This window comes from Euwallacea fornicatus, chromosome 16, assembly GCF_040115645.1.
Source record: "Euwallacea fornicatus isolate EFF26 chromosome 16, ASM4011564v1, whole genome shotgun sequence".
Lineage (NCBI taxonomy): Eukaryota > Metazoa > Arthropoda > Insecta > Coleoptera > Curculionidae > Euwallacea > Euwallacea fornicatus.
The window spans coordinates 274,765-291,096 of NC_089556.1; the positions used below are offsets into that span (position 1 = coordinate 274,765).

Consider the following 16,332-nt stretch of genomic DNA (forward strand, 5'->3'; position numbering starts at 1 on the left):
CGGTCGCGACGTGTGCGTTGGGAATGCTTGTGAAGAAGCCTGGTTCTTCCCGTGGGAATTTTGGGAACTTTCAGGTCGGAAGAAGGGACTACTTCTTGGTACCGAAATCTGGCGTTGGTCATTCTAAAACACATGGGGTAGACATCTGAGTCTTTAGCACGATTGCAAGGCCAATTGAATAAGTCAATCGCAGATCTTCTTGGAATTATCTGACGGTAGAAAAACGTGCCCTTACGGGTCTGACAAAGGACGGGCCTACTGATAAATATCTGCCAAAAAGCTGTTAACGGATGAGAAGTAGTAGATGAGCGTTTGACATAACCAATTCGGAAATTGTGGTAAAAACCCACAAAACCGTACTGCAAGATAGGTACTTCGAAAAGTACCGTACGTCGATAATTTAACGGTTCTCGCACTGGAAGATTTTGAAGAAAAACGGCAGAGATTGGATTAGATTATCGTTCTTTTCTGATCAAATCAACTGAGATAGGAGAGCCAGTGGAATCACCTTCACGCGAACCCTTGAAAGTTTATGGATACTGCACACTTGTGAACTTTACAATTTGAAAGTAATTATAAAGTTATTATTAACACGTTTTTGAATACAATTGTAAGACGTGATTATTAGGAATTTCGATAAAGGTTTCAAGGTTTAATAGAATCTATTTATGCAAAGTTTCATTGTTCGATCAAAGAAAACCCAAGCCGATGTTAATATCCTGCAACATTTTTCGAGTGCAGAGGCCACGGTCCAAGGAAATTCTTCCGTCACACAATTGCTGTGGACATTCTCAGAGGTGAAACTTCCCATGCTTCTCGAGGATGCCCGGCGTTCCTTCTATGGATGAGTGTGCCCACAGAAGGCCCCTTCCGTCACATCAATGGTGGAACGTGATATTTGAAGCTTCCAGAACCTGAAGTTGGAAGACTCCGGTGAAGCCGCGGAGTGGAATTGCTGAGGCAAGATGTCGCGGAGTCTCGAGCCGACCTAGCCGTTAGCCAGATTTTAGATTGTGCCCGATCATGTTGCATATCCTCCTTTGCCAGCATGGCTATCATCACTGCAAAACTATTCACATGAACTTAATAATTCGGCCAAAAAGTTCATTAGCCTAGATTATGATTTATCATAGTATCTTCTACGTTGATGAAACAGACGCAGCATGCGGTAATTTGAATTTTTTTACTTTTCAGTAAATCTACATAAGCAGGATGTTTCTGCAAGTGAAGGGACCGTTTCACAAGACCATCTAATGGCACACAATCTACATAGCAATTTAATAACTTTGGCATTAATTTAATAGTTCAAACCACGTTCGGTAATGAACATAAATTTGTAATGAACCTTTTTAAATGTTGCATAATTGTCGATAATTTTGAAATATTCAATTGCCGCAGTCTAAACACGGGTCGCAATTAGGAGTGTTTCAATTATTGATATTGTATTAGATCGATTTGCAATGTACATAGACGAGCACGGCGAGGAACATTTTCTTGTGTGGCCATGTACCTAAATGGGCTATTATTGCCCGCCGAAATAGAAAGCAACGACGAAGCAAGGATCGGTGAAAGGACTATATTCTCGGATGGAACGTGCAGTAAATATAATTAAAAACAAATTTGATGGATCTTACCCGTCTTTCGAGTTTGTCAACCATTACTACAATAAATTTACTTGGTACAAATGTGTCGTTATGTAACAGGGCGCTTTCGCCCAATGATGACTTATCTATTCTTACTTTTTTTAAAGCGTTGTCAGCTTTGTCCGCACGGCGAATACGAAAGAAGGATCTAATGGAGAGTGTCATACGCCGCCTCAAAGGTCGAACTGTTAATACGGGGTCCGTCACGTATATGGAATAATGGCAACTTCTTAAATATTTTTTCTATCGAAAAGTGTTTGAAGTAAAAGCTTGCGGGCTAATTTGTCGTTACTTTGTGGTGCGCTCGAACCTTTTCTTTCGGAACCCTTAACATCGCAACGGGCTCCAACTTTAGTTTCTCAAACGCCACCCCCTATTTGCGAATCGTTTTATGGTGTCCTCACTTATTTGAGTGTCCAAACAAATGAAATTTCACCCTGTACATTTTAAAAGTCAAGCGAAAATTCCAACTTCCAATTTTAAAAAAGCAATTTTTTGCTGGTGGAATACAGTGGCCAGCCAGGTGGCCGGATTTAGATCCCCGTGCCTTTTTCTTTTGAGGCCGTTTCAAACATCAAGTTTATGAAGATCAGCGGGATAGCGTCGATGACCTGAGAAATTATATTGTCGGCGTAACGCAATCAATCGGACAAGACGTCTCTGTTCAAACTGACGAGATGAAAACATCATTCATGCAGAGAATAGAGCTGTGTGTGGATAACGAAGGAATTCAAGCAAACGCTTTGAACATTAAATAACAATTAATTCTCGAAAGCAGTAAATTGTTATTTTGCTTCTCTGATCGTTTGTTTTTTAATAAGGAGAACGTTTTTTTCTGGAAATTTTCCCTTAGCCGATGCCAAAAACATTTAATATTTTTGTGCGTAAATACGTGTATTTGAGGTATGCGCAGTACGGTGTAATCGGGGTATGGAGGGCAGCGTTTGAATAACTAAAATTAGACTTTATCGGAATGATCTTGGGAGGGGGGATAAAGGTCAAGAGCATAAAAGAGCGACAACCAATGAGCCTTCCGGCTTTTATTTAAAACATTTTTTGATTAAAATTTTTTTTTAAAATTATATTATCGTTATTCCGTATAAATATACGCAGCCTGTATATTGCTGTGTCTCGGTAACAAGCGAAGTATAAAGATATGGTAATATAAGCACTTTCACGTATCGGTGCTATAAATAAATTTTGAAGATTTGTGACTTCCTAGAGGTACTGTATTAGTCCCAATAACGTCGAATTTGAATTTGTCTCTTCGCTTGAAATAAACAGTTGATTGAAGTTTCGCATAACTGGTCCATCCGAGGCAAGTGTACCACCTCGTAAGCTCCTCTACATAAAATCTGTTTGTGTCGGTTATCGAAGAAAATCAGATATCGGCAGATCAGTAAACACCTTAAAAACTGAGGCGAAGGTAAATTGCAATGGGAACTATCGAACGCAATCAATGCACGAAATATGACGACGTGTCCGGATTTGTGACCATTCTTCGTTGGTGCTGTGTGTCCTTTTGCAGTAAATGGGTAATTTTAATATGGAAGAGTTCGAAAAATCGAAGAAACAGGCTGAATTCCCACACACTAAATCCGAACAAAGCGGCGGCCTAACAAACGATAAAGGATCGTAACGCAAGAAATAAATCCCCACAAAAGTTCAACTGGCTGAAACAAAGCTCGTTTGTCTTGCGATTACCGATTACTTAATCTGTCTAATTAAATGACGATTACAGGGTTTTTACTTGCATTTCATTGTTTAAACATTGCATTAAACTGCATTATTTCTCAAATAAAAGCTTGCGATCCAATTTCCATAACAATGAAATGTATATTTAATAGAGACTTCATTCATTCGTCACATGATAAACAATAGGTCGCAAGGCTACATTTGCCACTAACCATCTACAGTGCCTAATTATCCGCAATTAGATTTAGAAATTTGAGATATTAAATGGCAACGAGCACATTCGATTGCCACCGATACCTTCTCAATTTGAAGAAATAATTTATACCAATATAGACCAAAAATTATAATTATAATTAACCTAATTATAAATTGTATCTCCCTCAGAAATGAATTGTCTGGATGGTTAATTTATGAGATGACTCGAAGTTCATAAATAATAATAAAAATATATACAGTCACCGGATGTAATGACTTAAATGCGAGGTTGATATTGCTAGCTTTGGTATTTACTAGAAAAAAGTACGCACTTAATCAATGAAAAATTTTAAATAAGCTCTTTCGCTGGTGCTTTTGTAATCTTTCGATTTCCGACTCTCAAAGTTGCAGGTCACATTAGCATTTTCAAGGATATTACGGTTTTGCCAAAACTCCATTCTTTCCTTGTAAAATCCTTTGGATACAGTAACGTTTATCCCTCTAGTGGAGTCTCCAGTAAAACGCAACACTTCCACGGCCTCGTTTAGCAACCTGCAGCTGCAGCTGCAGCTGCAGCATAACTCCTTTTTTCCACTTAGCGGATTCCACCTTTGCCGAATTGGTGTCACCGTTGGGTTTGGATCTCTGGAACAAAGGTAAAGCAAAGGGGAAACTTGAGAAAGGAGTTACTAAACGATTGTTGCGTTCTGTTGTTAAAATACTAATTGATCTGCAGATATTTTAGTAAACGTTGCGCAAAGCTTTCCATCGGTGGTTTAAGAAACGAGGAAGACTGTGTCACCTTGACTGCAAATAGAGCGCCTCCAAAGCAGAGTTTAGATTGTACAGCGTGTTAACTTGAAAAGGAATCACTCTCGATATTTTGGTTATAGCAGATATGTAAATGTACAAAATACGCCGATTCTATTTTCAGGGGATTTTCTTTAAGTCGATTTTTTGCCGATTTGCGTGCTCCCTCTAGCGGGAGTGGAAACGACTATTAAAGTCTTAAATGGAAAGAAGGGCTGAGTTACACCTCATTTGAAAGACAGTTCAGTTACCTGGCCAAAGGCACTTTTCATTGAGAGGTTTTCGGAAAATCACGTCCAACCTTAGCTTAGGTACCGAACGTATTGTAGAAAAATCGATCATTAATGTTTTAAATGTCCAAAATGCTGTCCATTATTTTTCCAACAGTAATAAAGTCTGTTTACACACTTCACTCTAACATTCACAAAAACCGCTTTTTGAATTTCCCCGTATGCAAATGTAATTTCTCTCTTGAACCCTTTCAGCCTGGGTCTGATGGTTGCTTTCACCCCCGCTGGAAGGTGCACGCAATTTAATGGAAAACCGACTTAAAGAATGTTTCCTTTGAAAGTGAAATCGGCACGTTTTTGCATATTTGCATATTTTTTATTAGCAATGAAAAACCAACAAACAAGTTTTTTCCTAGTTCACGTGCTCTTTAACGGAGTTTGTATTGCATTTGTCGCCAAATTTCTAACTGTTTTTCTCAAAAGCTGACCGATAGACTTGGGATCGCACGGTATAATCTGTACTAGGCTCAGAAAATTATTGTCTCACTTTTGAGGAAACGCCGGCAATAAGCGATTTAGTAGGCCCTGTCCCCTCGTTCGTCTAGACCACTTGGTACTCACCCAAATTTTGCAAAATTTGCCCACATGTTGGTCAGCAAAGATCGGACTTTTCCATCTGTCGACCTGCGGTTTATTTGATTATAAAATAGAGCTGGCGACTTGAATAGATATATCAATTCGTCGCAATGGGTGGTATCTGTAAAACGGTATAATAGAAAAAACCAAGGATTTTCCGTTTTTGCTAACCCCAGTGGAAGTCGATGGTTTCATTCGTGTTTGAGAACCAAGGAAGGTAACTGTTTTGGCCTTCATACTCGAAACTGTAAAGATATATGGGAGTTTGCGCCTGCTTGAGGTGAACCTCCAAAGATTGATACATGGGGTATATAAAAGTCCTGTCGGAATAAAGCTGGAAGATACATTGTAAACCGTTTCTTTTCTTGAAATATCATAAAACTTACGTTCACCAAGCCCTTGATAGTGTTCCTGTTATTAACATCCTCTTCACCTTTAAAGTAGAAATTTAATACACTTTTGTATAGACCTTTAACGTCGGTGGTACTCAATTGGAATAATAAGAGAATATTCGATAGTGTCTTCTCGAATTTTGCGTTTAGAAGTTGTCTAATGCGGGATGAGCGCACAAGTGCTGGAATATGTGAAATAGATGTACTGAAATTTGGGGATATTCTAAAACTCACGTGCGGCCATAATATTTCCCTCGTTTTTGGTGACCCCGGTCATCCAAGGAATCTTCGCTAATTCTCCACTTAAAATATACTCCAGAGGCATTTTGGTTAAAAACGGTTCCCTATTTCTGCACGTCCTTTTTTCTATTACTGGTCCAAATACTACTAGGGGGTTTGTGTAAAAGACCTAGAAACATTTGATATAACGATATTTGTTATAAATATATAAGCGATTCGTTCACTTTAAATTTATCTTGAGAATCCATGAATTCCTCCGCTGGTACATTTCTCAAGCAGTTCATTAAAACCTGGTTGTTGGTTATGTTGCCACATCCCACAAAATTTGCTTGAGCGTCCGTAACATTTCTCTGAATTGCGTTGAAGGGTGTGGCCCAAAGCGCCAATGCATTTCCGCTCTGTGATATGGCTCGATTAAAGTATACTGAAATGTAAAATAGACATCCTTCAGAGACTCCTCAAAGAGGACGTCGCTAACTCAATGGCCCATCCAGGGAATTTCACTTGAACGGTGGAATTTTTCTCACGAAGATCGAAAATGTGCGTGTCGGGGTTAAAGTTTTTCCAGGACGTATGACGTGCGGGCGACGAAACTGCGTTACTTATATACGCGGTAGAGAGTTAACGCACATGCGCCTGTTGGAAAAATGTTGCTCGTGACTTGCGCGAAAGCGTCATTATGGCGTTCAATCATTGACAGAACTCGCTCTTGCGTCGATACATCAACTGCGATCAGTTTTGCGGTAGAAAAGCATTTTCCGCGCGTGTTAGATGCGAAGAGACGTGAGTTTCTGGAGGTTTGCTGCAGTTTCTCGTAGAGATACGTGACCTATTGAGGTCGCCCCTTAAGGAACCACCGTATTTACCTGCAGATTCGGGCCTCAGCATGTGATAGTGGACGCATGCCGCCCCAGCGCTCTGTCCAAAAATTGTAACATTGAGATTGTCTCCCCCGAAGGCGCCAATATTCTCTTTCACCCATTTCAGAACAAGCACTTGGTCTTTCAAAGCGTAGTTGCCCGGAGCTTCGTCATCCAGCGTGGATAAAAACCCTGGAAATCATATAGCTACAGCACTAAAATCGAACGAATACGACACCTGCCTACCAAAAGGTCCAAGCCTGTAGTTGAAGGTCACTACTATGATGCCTTCATCCATGAGGTAAGAAGGCCCCAAATAGTCAGGGGAACTTTGGCCAGCAATGAAGGCCCCCCAATGGATGAACACCATTACCGCTGCTTTAGTGGTCGATCCAGATGTGCACACTTCCTGAATTTTACATTGAATTACGTTGAGATTTACGATTATTACGTACCTCGGGAACATGCACGTTCAGATACAGACAGTCCTCTTGTCCTTCGATTTCGGGGTGATCGGAAAACAAATAGTTCTTCTGTATACACGCTGGGGGGCCCTTGACTTGACTGTGGCAACAGGATTTTTCCAGTTCTTGAGGATTCTACGATATCCCAGGTTAAAACCTCATTGCGCGTTGATTGTAAATCGTTTACCTGGAACCTCAGAGCTCCTACCGGAGGTTTCGCATATGGGATGCCATTGAAACTGAAAAATGTGTTGCCCTTTGGAGTAATCCCGGAATCCCTGACCAGAGGGTCGTAATAGTCCAGCGAGGGATTACAGGTGTCTTCCCCACAATATTGATATGTAACCTGTATGAGGCCGCAGAGAAGCAACGAAAGGGACAACATTGTTGATGTTCCGTCCGATCTAGTTGAGTCTAAAAACATTGAATAGAAAGTGTTATTTAATCTCGTATGTAGCTACGTAATAATAATGAGTATTCAAAGGTCATTTGCTCCGAGATTAAAACGAGTTTTGCAAATTGCAATGTGTTGTTATTATATATATCAAAAATATGAGTTTATCATCGTTGATTTGCCCTAAATTTTTTAAAGCTTTTTGAAAATCTTGCCTCTGCATAATACTCATAAGACCAAGTTTACTGCAGTGCTGTTGTCGAACGATAAAATTGCTAGGTGTTCTCTCGGTTGGTGAGGGAACTAGCTGTAGCTCTAACCGTTTTCCAGAGATTCTAATTTAAGTCAAGGACGCTCGAGCTAAAAGATAAAACGACTATTTAAGGATCTCGTCGGCAAATCCTTACGATGCTTCTTCGAAGACCAGCTTCTGCTCTGCAAGGTCGCAAACCAAAGGCCTTTTTAACCTCTGACGTGAGTCAAGGCAACACGTTTGGGAAAAACCCAGCGGGGTTTTATAGTTTTGACGTTAAGACCGATTGTTCGAGCTCCTAATGCTTCGACGGGAAGGTAGTCTCACCGGAAGCGACGGAATGGTAGCCGAGGGTTGACCAATTAGTCAATTTCCAATCTTGCCGGCGGAGTTACCAGAACGCTTTGGGGCCCGAGAAACCGAACCTAAAGGAAAGCTTTGAATCAAACACGCAAATCATAATTTATAAAACCATGAAACTGCCTCCCTCCTGGTTAGCCAGGAACAAGTTAAAATTCCCGGTCATGAAAAGTCATAGGTTAATAGTACGCGTTAATCAACTCTATTAATATATCGTCAACACTGAGTTTCTTGAAAAATTGAAAACGGTTCAGATTGCGAAACGACAAGGGAATTGGCCTGGAGTTAAAGTTGATGGCGCGTTGATTTTCGGACCCTCCGAACATCGAATTTTCACGTTTTCACTTACCCGAGAAATGGGGAAAATATCAAACTCTTCGGTATTCGGCAGATGAACAAAAAAAATAAACCCAACAACAAAACTACGGATTCATGCTGGAACTTGACCGACCCAAAGTTCTCACTTTGTGCAATTGAACAATATTCCCATTCTCTCACACTTTATACAACATCACGAAAATAAATATGAATTATGGAATTGTTGTTAATTCACTCTAAACTCTATCTTGCTTTTCCTTAAAATTTCATCGCCATTAAATCTATTTAATTAACGGTCAAAGATAACCTTGCCTTGAGAATTATTTTTAGTTATTCGCACATTTGTTTTTACCCAACCAATTGGAAAAGATCGAATTGAAAAAGGAGCTGAGTAAACAAGAAGTGTCTCAATTGCATTACGGTTTACCTGTAATAATACCCCCTAAAGTACCTACCTTGAAAGTTCCTTAGAAACGCTCAGCACTATCACTGATGCTCTGCATAATTCTGAATGGTAAAAGTAACGTAGATAACCCTTTTATATCTCAGGCAATGTTTAGATGTGTCGAGAAATATTAATAACTTTTTAATAAATAAATCAAGACATAACTACTGACATAATTCTTTTATCTGGTGCGTGATTACCTATATAACAATTATTTTTATTTAATTAATTTTTATGTCGTTTGTTAAAAACAAAACAAAGAACTTTGAGCGATGCTCGACGTAGAAATTGCGCTGTTAAAACTATGGACTTTTTCTGCCCTCGTCAATTTTCCGAATTTATTAACATTTGTTGTTTATTTAAAATTTTGAAACTATTTAAATTCGTACATTTCATGGAAAACGGGCCCCAGCTGATAAACCTTCCGAATGCCTTTTTAGTTCAAAAAAAAAAAAAAAAAAAAAAAAAAAAAAAAAAAAAAAAACATCCCGAAATTTGTTTTTCGATTATTCAACTGTTTCGGTGAGAACGTATTTGTTTGTTTCATAAATCAATTTTAATGAGTTTCTGGGGATTTTTCCAAGAACCGGAAGCGAAGTATAAATCCTCGTTTTGACACAACTGATTTTAGATTATTTATCTTCTCATATCTGCTTTCTGTGATTGCGCTGAAATTGCTTTTCCTGGAAGTTCCGTTCAGAAACTTTTCTGGCAGCATAGAAGAAAATATCTACTTGAGTTTAAACCTTTCTATTTCGATGCTTAAAGGCGGAATTATTAATGTCCTGTCAATTTTAACGGAACGCTAAAAATCGAAAGACAAATGTATTCCAATCTCAAACTTTACAGCATCGATTCACAAAATTATTGACAAATATCGTCGTGCCCCTCTAAAACTCGTCGAAAGGGATGTTTTGCGCCTCCTTGAGCTTCGCCAATTAGACCTTCCTCCACGATCTTTCTGTATTTTTCCTCATCTTCCAATCCCTTTTTCATCTCCCTCTGCAGCTCCTCCCTCTCTATTTGCTATTAAAGGCCAATTAAGTAAGTGCCGTGGTTAAGGTTAGCTCAAACACACCCTTAAAACGCTATTATGCTGAATCTGCCTCTGCAAATCATCTCTATACTGAAAAGCTGCCTGCTTCTCTAATCTGCCACTCTCGGACTGCAGTCTCCTAGTGGTTTCCAAGTCCGCCCTCAGAAGCTCATTTTCGGCTTCTTTCAGCTTCATCTGCTGCTGAGCTTGTAATTTCTTGTGGTGGATTTGTTCGGCCCTTTCAACCAGGACATCCTAAACAAATTGCCTCCAGAGTATGAAAGGAGAATTAGAAATTTAATACCTGCTGCAATTGTTGCTTCGCAAGTTGAATCTTCCGCCTAGCTTCATCCTCCTTAGCTTCGACGATTTTGCTGTGAGTTTCAAAAATGTCGATCAACTGCTTTTCTTCGAGCTTGCGCTGCTCTTCTAGTTCTTTGAGTTGTTTGTGATAGAGGGCGATTTCCCTTTTGGCCCTCTCAGTGGCGTTCTGCAAGGAAGCTTGCTCTTTCTCAGCTTCAGCCTGAAAGCTTCAGCAGTGAATTTCCCTGAGAATTAAATTCGAAAGCACCAAAACAGTTTTTTTTTTTTTACATCAATTTAAACGACTTGAAACGTGTAACGCTTTACGAAATCCAATTAAGATTTTTCACGTCGTGTACATGTTTGAAAAAACGTTCTTATTGTTGTTATTTGTTTATCTGAGCTTGGCAAATTTATTCTTCAATTAAATTAAATGTTCTTGTACCTGAGTGAGAGTAGCAAATGCCTGTTCTTGAGCAGTCTCCTCTCTCTTCTTTCGGACCTGAAGCTGTTTCTGAATCTCGATTTGTTCGAGAATTCGCTTGGCTTCTTTGCCCCTTCCCATTCTCTTCTCGTTCAAAGCTAAAGCCGAACAAAAATTACCGTGATGATGAGCTAACACTAAAGCATACCCCTGATCTCCTCTTTGCGTAGCTCCTCGCTCAACTTCTCCGTTTCCAACCTGTAGTCCTGTGCCGCCCTGTCCGTCTCCTGCTTCATCAGTTGTTTCACCTTGACCTGCTTATCCCAAATTTGCAAAGTCTCCTGTTCTTTGTTCTGCCTCTCCAATACATCTTGCACTTCTCTATTTTTCTACGGGACATTCTCTTGCATTATCCACGGTATATATTGGACCGAAACGTACTTTCGCTTCTATATCCTTAAGGGTTAGCTCATGCCACATATTATCCAGCTCTCTATCGGTCTCCCTCCTCGCCATGTTTTCCCTCATTTGCTGAAGCTGAGCATACTTAGACTCCATCAGATGTTGTTTCGATAATGCGGGTCTCAGTTCTTGACATCTGTCTCTGAAAATTTTCTGCAATCGTGTTTCCGGAACCAACACGCTTACCTATATTGCTGTATCCTCTTCTGATGGACGACTTCTAATCTCTCAGCTTCTCGCTTGGCCTTCAGCATCTCCGTTCTCTTCTTCATGTCCTCCATTTTCTGAGTAGCATCCTCCTGAGCAGCGCCTGCAGCCTCGTAGTAAAATTGTCTTTCTTCTTTATCAAGGATCTCACGGAGTCTGGGAAACTAAAACTTTAGACAGCTTCTTCAAATACTGCGAAAGCATGCCTCTGACGACGAGCTTCGATGGTGACCTCATGGTCCTGCCATTTCTGCTGGATTTTATCCGCAAGACACTTCTGATATCTCTTCTTCATCGCATGTTTTTCAAAATCGACTTCAATGGCGTCTCTAAGCGCCTGTTTCTTTTCAGTTTCCTCTCTAAGTTGGTGCGCAGCCAGCTTTTGTCGTTGGTGATGTGCCATTCGGGCAAGTTCATCTGTGTTGGGTCGTCTTCGATACTTAAAAGTAAATTCATTTGCGATTCTCTGAGAATTAATTCAAACTTACGTGTCCATGATATCCGGGAGATATTGAAGGGATTAGTGTATCATTGTTAGGTGATCTCTGTCGTATGGGCTTTCGGCAATTATTCTTTTCACCAAATATCTTGTTCATCTGTAACAGATATGCCGTTTGTAGAGGGCAAAAAAGCTAAATAAGATATGTTTACCCGATATAAAAATCACCCCCGAAGGATGTTATAAATATTATTTGCTCGATAGCTCCAAGGGAAACAGGCAGGTGTCCTTTTACCGTGTTTATCATTAAACGCTAAGGAAACAAGGGTTGAAGGGAAATAACTGGTTACTAAGCACTGAATTATTTCTCATTGATTTATGCATTTGCAAATTAAAGTGGTCATTAATCAATTTTTATTTAATGTGACCGTTAAGGAAGTATGATCAGTGCGTATAAATTTTTATGCCTTTGTCTTTACTGCGTGACTCCATCGATCGGATCTTTCTTCCTGGATGTGCTGCGATCGGGAGTGTGTTGATCCAAATTTAAAAAATCCCATCTAGCAGCTTCAACCTCTTACTCGATAGGATTTCAGTATTGCCCCAGGAGGAAACGAAATAACTAAACACGATTTTTTCTTTTACAAATTTTATATACAAGCGTTGAATTTTCAAATCTAATATACATCAGGATACCGTTCTACCACCTCCAAATTACGACACGGTCACATTCAAAAGTCCTTCCTCCTTCCCCAAACCATGCTTTCCATATTTGCTTTCAGAAAACTGCAGCAGCGCCATCAACGCAAACCCTCCCACAATACACAACCCTCGTCGCACCCTGTATACTCTCCTTTCCTTCTCCCTATTCAGCACTTCAAAGAATGTAATATAGAGAATGGTGCCGGCAGAAAACCCTTCCAGAGCAATTGATGTAACTGACATGGTCGAAGCTTTCATCGAGGTTTCTTCGGTTACCAGCAGTCCTAAGAAGATGCCCAAAGGGCTGGCAAGGGCCAGGATTGTCATTTGGACTATTATGTATTTGACTCTGGTTTGAGCTAAGATTAGTTCTACGCCGATGCAGAACAGGATGGACGCGGAATGAATGCTTATGGCCACGAAGAGGTACCAAATTTCGTATTGAAACTTCTGGATTCCTATGGAAAGCCCTTCTAGTAGGGAATGGAGGCATAGGGCTGCAATAGTAAGAACGCATCGCATCAGCTGTTCCTGGTCTTTCACTTCCTCTTCGGCTTCGGGGGTCAACCGTTCTTCCCGGATGATTTCGAAATTGGCTCTATCGATCTCTTCCTGGATCGAGTGTCTGCTGCTTTTGGAGCTAAAAGTTCTCTGCAATAGTTTTTCATTGTTCTCTGGGGAGTTCAAAAATGGTTCCACTGAAGGTTTTTCATTCTTTAATTTCGTTATTACAAGCCCGTTGTGGTTCTTCCGATTTGAATTAAGTTGATGGTTTTTGTTGTTGAGCTCCCACTCCTCTATGGTAGCAACAGTTTTTACGGGAGATACTTTAGAAGATTTGAAGCTTCTGGTGCTTCTGGTTGAAGAGACCATCGAGGACGTCGGAGACTTGACCGTGACTTTCGCCACCTGTAATATAACGGAGTTATCGATTTTGGACACGGAGGGATAAAAATTCAAAGGTTTGCGAGAAATGTAAATTCTCTTGCCTGTGCTAGCGCAATTAGAACTTCGGAAAGACCATCAATGTGCGGGGTATAGTGCTTCGAGGAGAACTTCATTGTAAGCTCTGATATTAATGCTTTCGCAAGGTGAAAAATTGCGGGTTTTTTTTTTATGATTGATTACGTTGAATAAAGCAACACAACGATAATGAAATTATCCGAAATTACTTGTTAGCCAGTGCAGTACTTAAAGCTAAAATATATCAAATTAAAATTCCAAATTTCGGTTTTGTTCGAATAAAAAGTAAGCATTGGTTCGCGTGCCATTTTCGTGTTTTCATGGAACGCGAATGCACGAGATGTATCGTGGATGAATTTGCAGATCTTAAATTTGCTTGTCGCGTTTTATTTATTTCTCTGCTTCGATTGAGAGTTTCTTTCGATTTTTCCTTGAGAATTGGCGATAATGCGGAATGTCCTAAGACAACACAACTGGAAACTAACTGGAAAGCTTAGAAATCGGCGAAAGCGCCCGTTTTGATAAATGGACTTTCCGTCCTTCAAACATCAACAGCCTGATGAAAAAATCGAACCGTCGCTAATGAAATACCATGCAGGGTACATATTTAGATTTTCAAATCTAAAACTTGGAAGGTTGCTACTTGTTGAAGTCTGTATGGCGAAGGGCATAAATGAATTTATTCGAGCATGTGTGAAGTTCCCCTTTGGGAGTTGGCGCAATCCTCGCATGGAAAATTACAAGTTTAATGTGTTTTTGCAGTTTGTATTTTTCACTTTTGGAAAAAAACCCGACATTGGAAAATACTCTCAGCCTGCAACGACTTCCGGTCAAACCGGAAATTGACCTTTACTTCGTTTTCTTAAGTGGAAAATGACAGCTTTCTAACGAAAATAAATTTATATTTCATAATACAACGCAGGGCCGATTCCCAACTATTTTTTAACTATATTTTGGCTTTTAACCCTTATAAAAACGTATTTTAATCCTAATCTAGGATAGTGCGTTAATCTCTTACAACGCTCAAAAGGTTTCCGTTCTCTTTCTCATATGCTACCTAACATTCGGAGCTGTTACTGACCTTCTCGACGTTTTCCTTGGTGCACCCTTTCTTCTTGTTCCTGTTGATCACCCAGTGACTGAACTCCTCCAAAAAATAAACAAAGAAGAACCCGGTTGCAATAATCAGCTGCGATATTGGGTACTCGTTGTTGATATTCCACTTCACCTTGATCTCTTCCACGGACAGGAACAGTTCCTTGATCATATGCAAGAAACAGGTAGCAAACAGCACTCCACCTCCGAAAGACTGAGTCAGCGCTACCAGGCAGCTCACTTGCTGATGTCTCCGTTCGTTGATGAATGTCTTTGAATCGGGAGAGGTCTTTTCGCCAGTTTTCTTGAACCACCTGTCCAGCTTCACCGGCAGAATGCCCCAGAAGAATCTCCAGAAACCGAATATCAATGCCACGCATATTTTCGTCGAGGTCAAGTTCATTTTGACGAAACTCACCGGTTGATGAATGATTGAAAATGATGATTGCACAATACTAAGATTGTTCTTTTCGACCCACTCTCCTACTAGGGATCGTTAAAAGCAGGTGGAAACAACTAAAGCATAAAAGTAAGGGTACAGCAATGTTATGAATCTAATAGCTGCGCACAATCAGTATAGATTTTAGTGGGAATTATTTTTATTAGTGGATGATTGTTAATTTGCTAGAGTGCCTGTCGCCAGAGCTTTCAGGAGTCTGAGAAGAGCAATTAGCGATAATTGTTAATAAATAGAGGTGTCAAACGTCGTTGGAGGGGGAACGACGCAATTGGGGATTCCCCTGTAAAATGGCAGCGGCCGTCTTCACGCTCTTTTCTTTTTTGTAACTGCGTTTGGGAGAAAGCTACGCCACTGTTTAGTCGTTCGACGGTGACGGATCTCGGGGACGAGACGCACCACTGCTTTTTATTTAGATTTACGGTCTTCAAATTTTTTCTATCTGTAGAGTAACAATCACATTGCTGAAAAAAATCAGAGGCGGGTAGGCACCCCCTCCTTTTTTTAGTTTAAACTTCAGGTGAAGTTTGAACTAAAAAAATCTCCCGAAACGATGTTGTGATATGGAACATCTGAATAAGTATCTCCGCAAATTCGTCATAGGTCTTAAAGGGAGATTTCGCCATGCAATATAAATCGGTATCGCTAAAATTTCTTTGTATTGATCGGAATTTAAAAGTCGCGTTACGGAGCAGATGGGGGCACGAAGGTCTTTAAATGGGGGAAATGTGTGTACCGATTTGTTCTCGTTGGAAAATGAGCTTACGTATTCTGTCGGAATAGAGCTTAAGTTTCCTTAGATACATCTCGTTGGAAGACGAGTTACGCCACAGTTTTTACGTCCTTCTCTGGGCGTCATTTTGGGAAAATTGACTTTGTGGCGTTTGAGAAACAGACTTGGGGCGTATCATCGATCATTTTTTTCTCACGATTCTTATGACGATGACTGCGCTCAAATTTTTTTTTTACCGACGGTGAAATCTATATGAAAAAAAAATTAACTAAAAAAAATTGCGGACCCTTCGCTTCTATTTCCATTACACCCAAAAATTGGACTTCCAATACATGTAACGAACCTTCCGTCCTTATCTCCAATCCAGCTAATCTGGACTTGACAGATTGACGAAATTGATTCATTAATGCGGAAACACGCGGCTCACGTGTACATTGGTATTTCCATTGATAAACTTGGAAAAATCAAGTTAAGTTCTATTTGGCGAGAATCGATCATTCTGTTAGACGTGTTATTCATAAAAGTGCAATTTCGAGTGGGTGCGAATATACAAGGCATCTCTAAACGCACTGCCAT

At 40.1% G+C, this 16,332-nt stretch overlaps 3 protein-coding genes across 5 annotated transcripts; all 3 read right to left on the reverse strand.

Moving 5' to 3' along the window:
• Positions 1 to 3,454: 3,454 nt before the first annotated feature.
• LOC136344218 (juvenile hormone esterase-like) lies at positions 3,455 to 9,045 on the reverse strand. Of its 3 annotated transcripts, XM_066291461.1 has the most exons (12): positions 8,522 to 8,710; positions 7,775 to 8,237; positions 7,353 to 7,579; positions 7,157 to 7,300; positions 6,948 to 7,110; positions 6,708 to 6,893; positions 6,066 to 6,265; positions 5,836 to 6,010; positions 5,596 to 5,783; positions 5,381 to 5,543; positions 5,195 to 5,330; positions 3,455 to 4,178 (listed from the first exon to the last, which is right to left on the reverse strand). In XM_066291461.1, exons 3-12 carry the CDS (start codon positions 7,548 to 7,550, stop codon positions 3,866 to 3,868), a joined length of 1,866 nt encoding a protein of 621 aa, XP_066147558.1. In that variant the 5' UTR covers positions 7,551 to 7,579; positions 7,775 to 8,237; positions 8,522 to 8,710; the 3' UTR covers positions 3,455 to 3,865. The 3 variants fall into 3 exon arrangements, with proteins under 3 accessions (XP_066147558.1, XP_066147557.1, XP_066147556.1); XM_066291460.1 differs by lacking the exons at positions 7,775 to 8,237; positions 8,522 to 8,710 and adding an exon at positions 8,946 to 9,045; XM_066291459.1 differs by lacking the exon at positions 7,775 to 8,237 and having other exon boundaries at positions 8,522 to 8,709.
• A 754-nt stretch (positions 9,046 to 9,799) lies between these two features.
• Positions 9,800 to 11,983, reverse strand: LOC136344005 (cilia- and flagella-associated protein 53-like). The gene is made up of 9 exons (XM_066291037.1): positions 11,856 to 11,983; positions 11,574 to 11,806; positions 11,347 to 11,523; positions 11,140 to 11,302; positions 10,907 to 11,087; positions 10,720 to 10,856; positions 10,276 to 10,494; positions 10,014 to 10,226; positions 9,800 to 9,961 (listed from the first exon to the last, which is right to left on the reverse strand). Exons 1-9 carry the CDS (start codon positions 11,961 to 11,963, stop codon positions 9,800 to 9,802), a joined length of 1,593 nt encoding a protein of 530 aa, XP_066147134.1. The 5' UTR covers positions 11,964 to 11,983.
• A 517-nt stretch (positions 11,984 to 12,500) lies between these two features.
• LOC136344220 (zinc transporter ZIP3-like) lies at positions 12,501 to 15,268 on the reverse strand. The gene is made up of 2 exons (XM_066291463.1): positions 14,553 to 15,268; positions 12,501 to 13,417 (listed from the first exon to the last, which is right to left on the reverse strand). Exons 1-2 carry the CDS (start codon positions 14,967 to 14,969, stop codon positions 12,521 to 12,523), a joined length of 1,314 nt encoding a protein of 437 aa, XP_066147560.1. The 5' UTR covers positions 14,970 to 15,268; the 3' UTR covers positions 12,501 to 12,520.
• Positions 15,269 to 16,332: the final 1,064 nt, after the last annotated feature.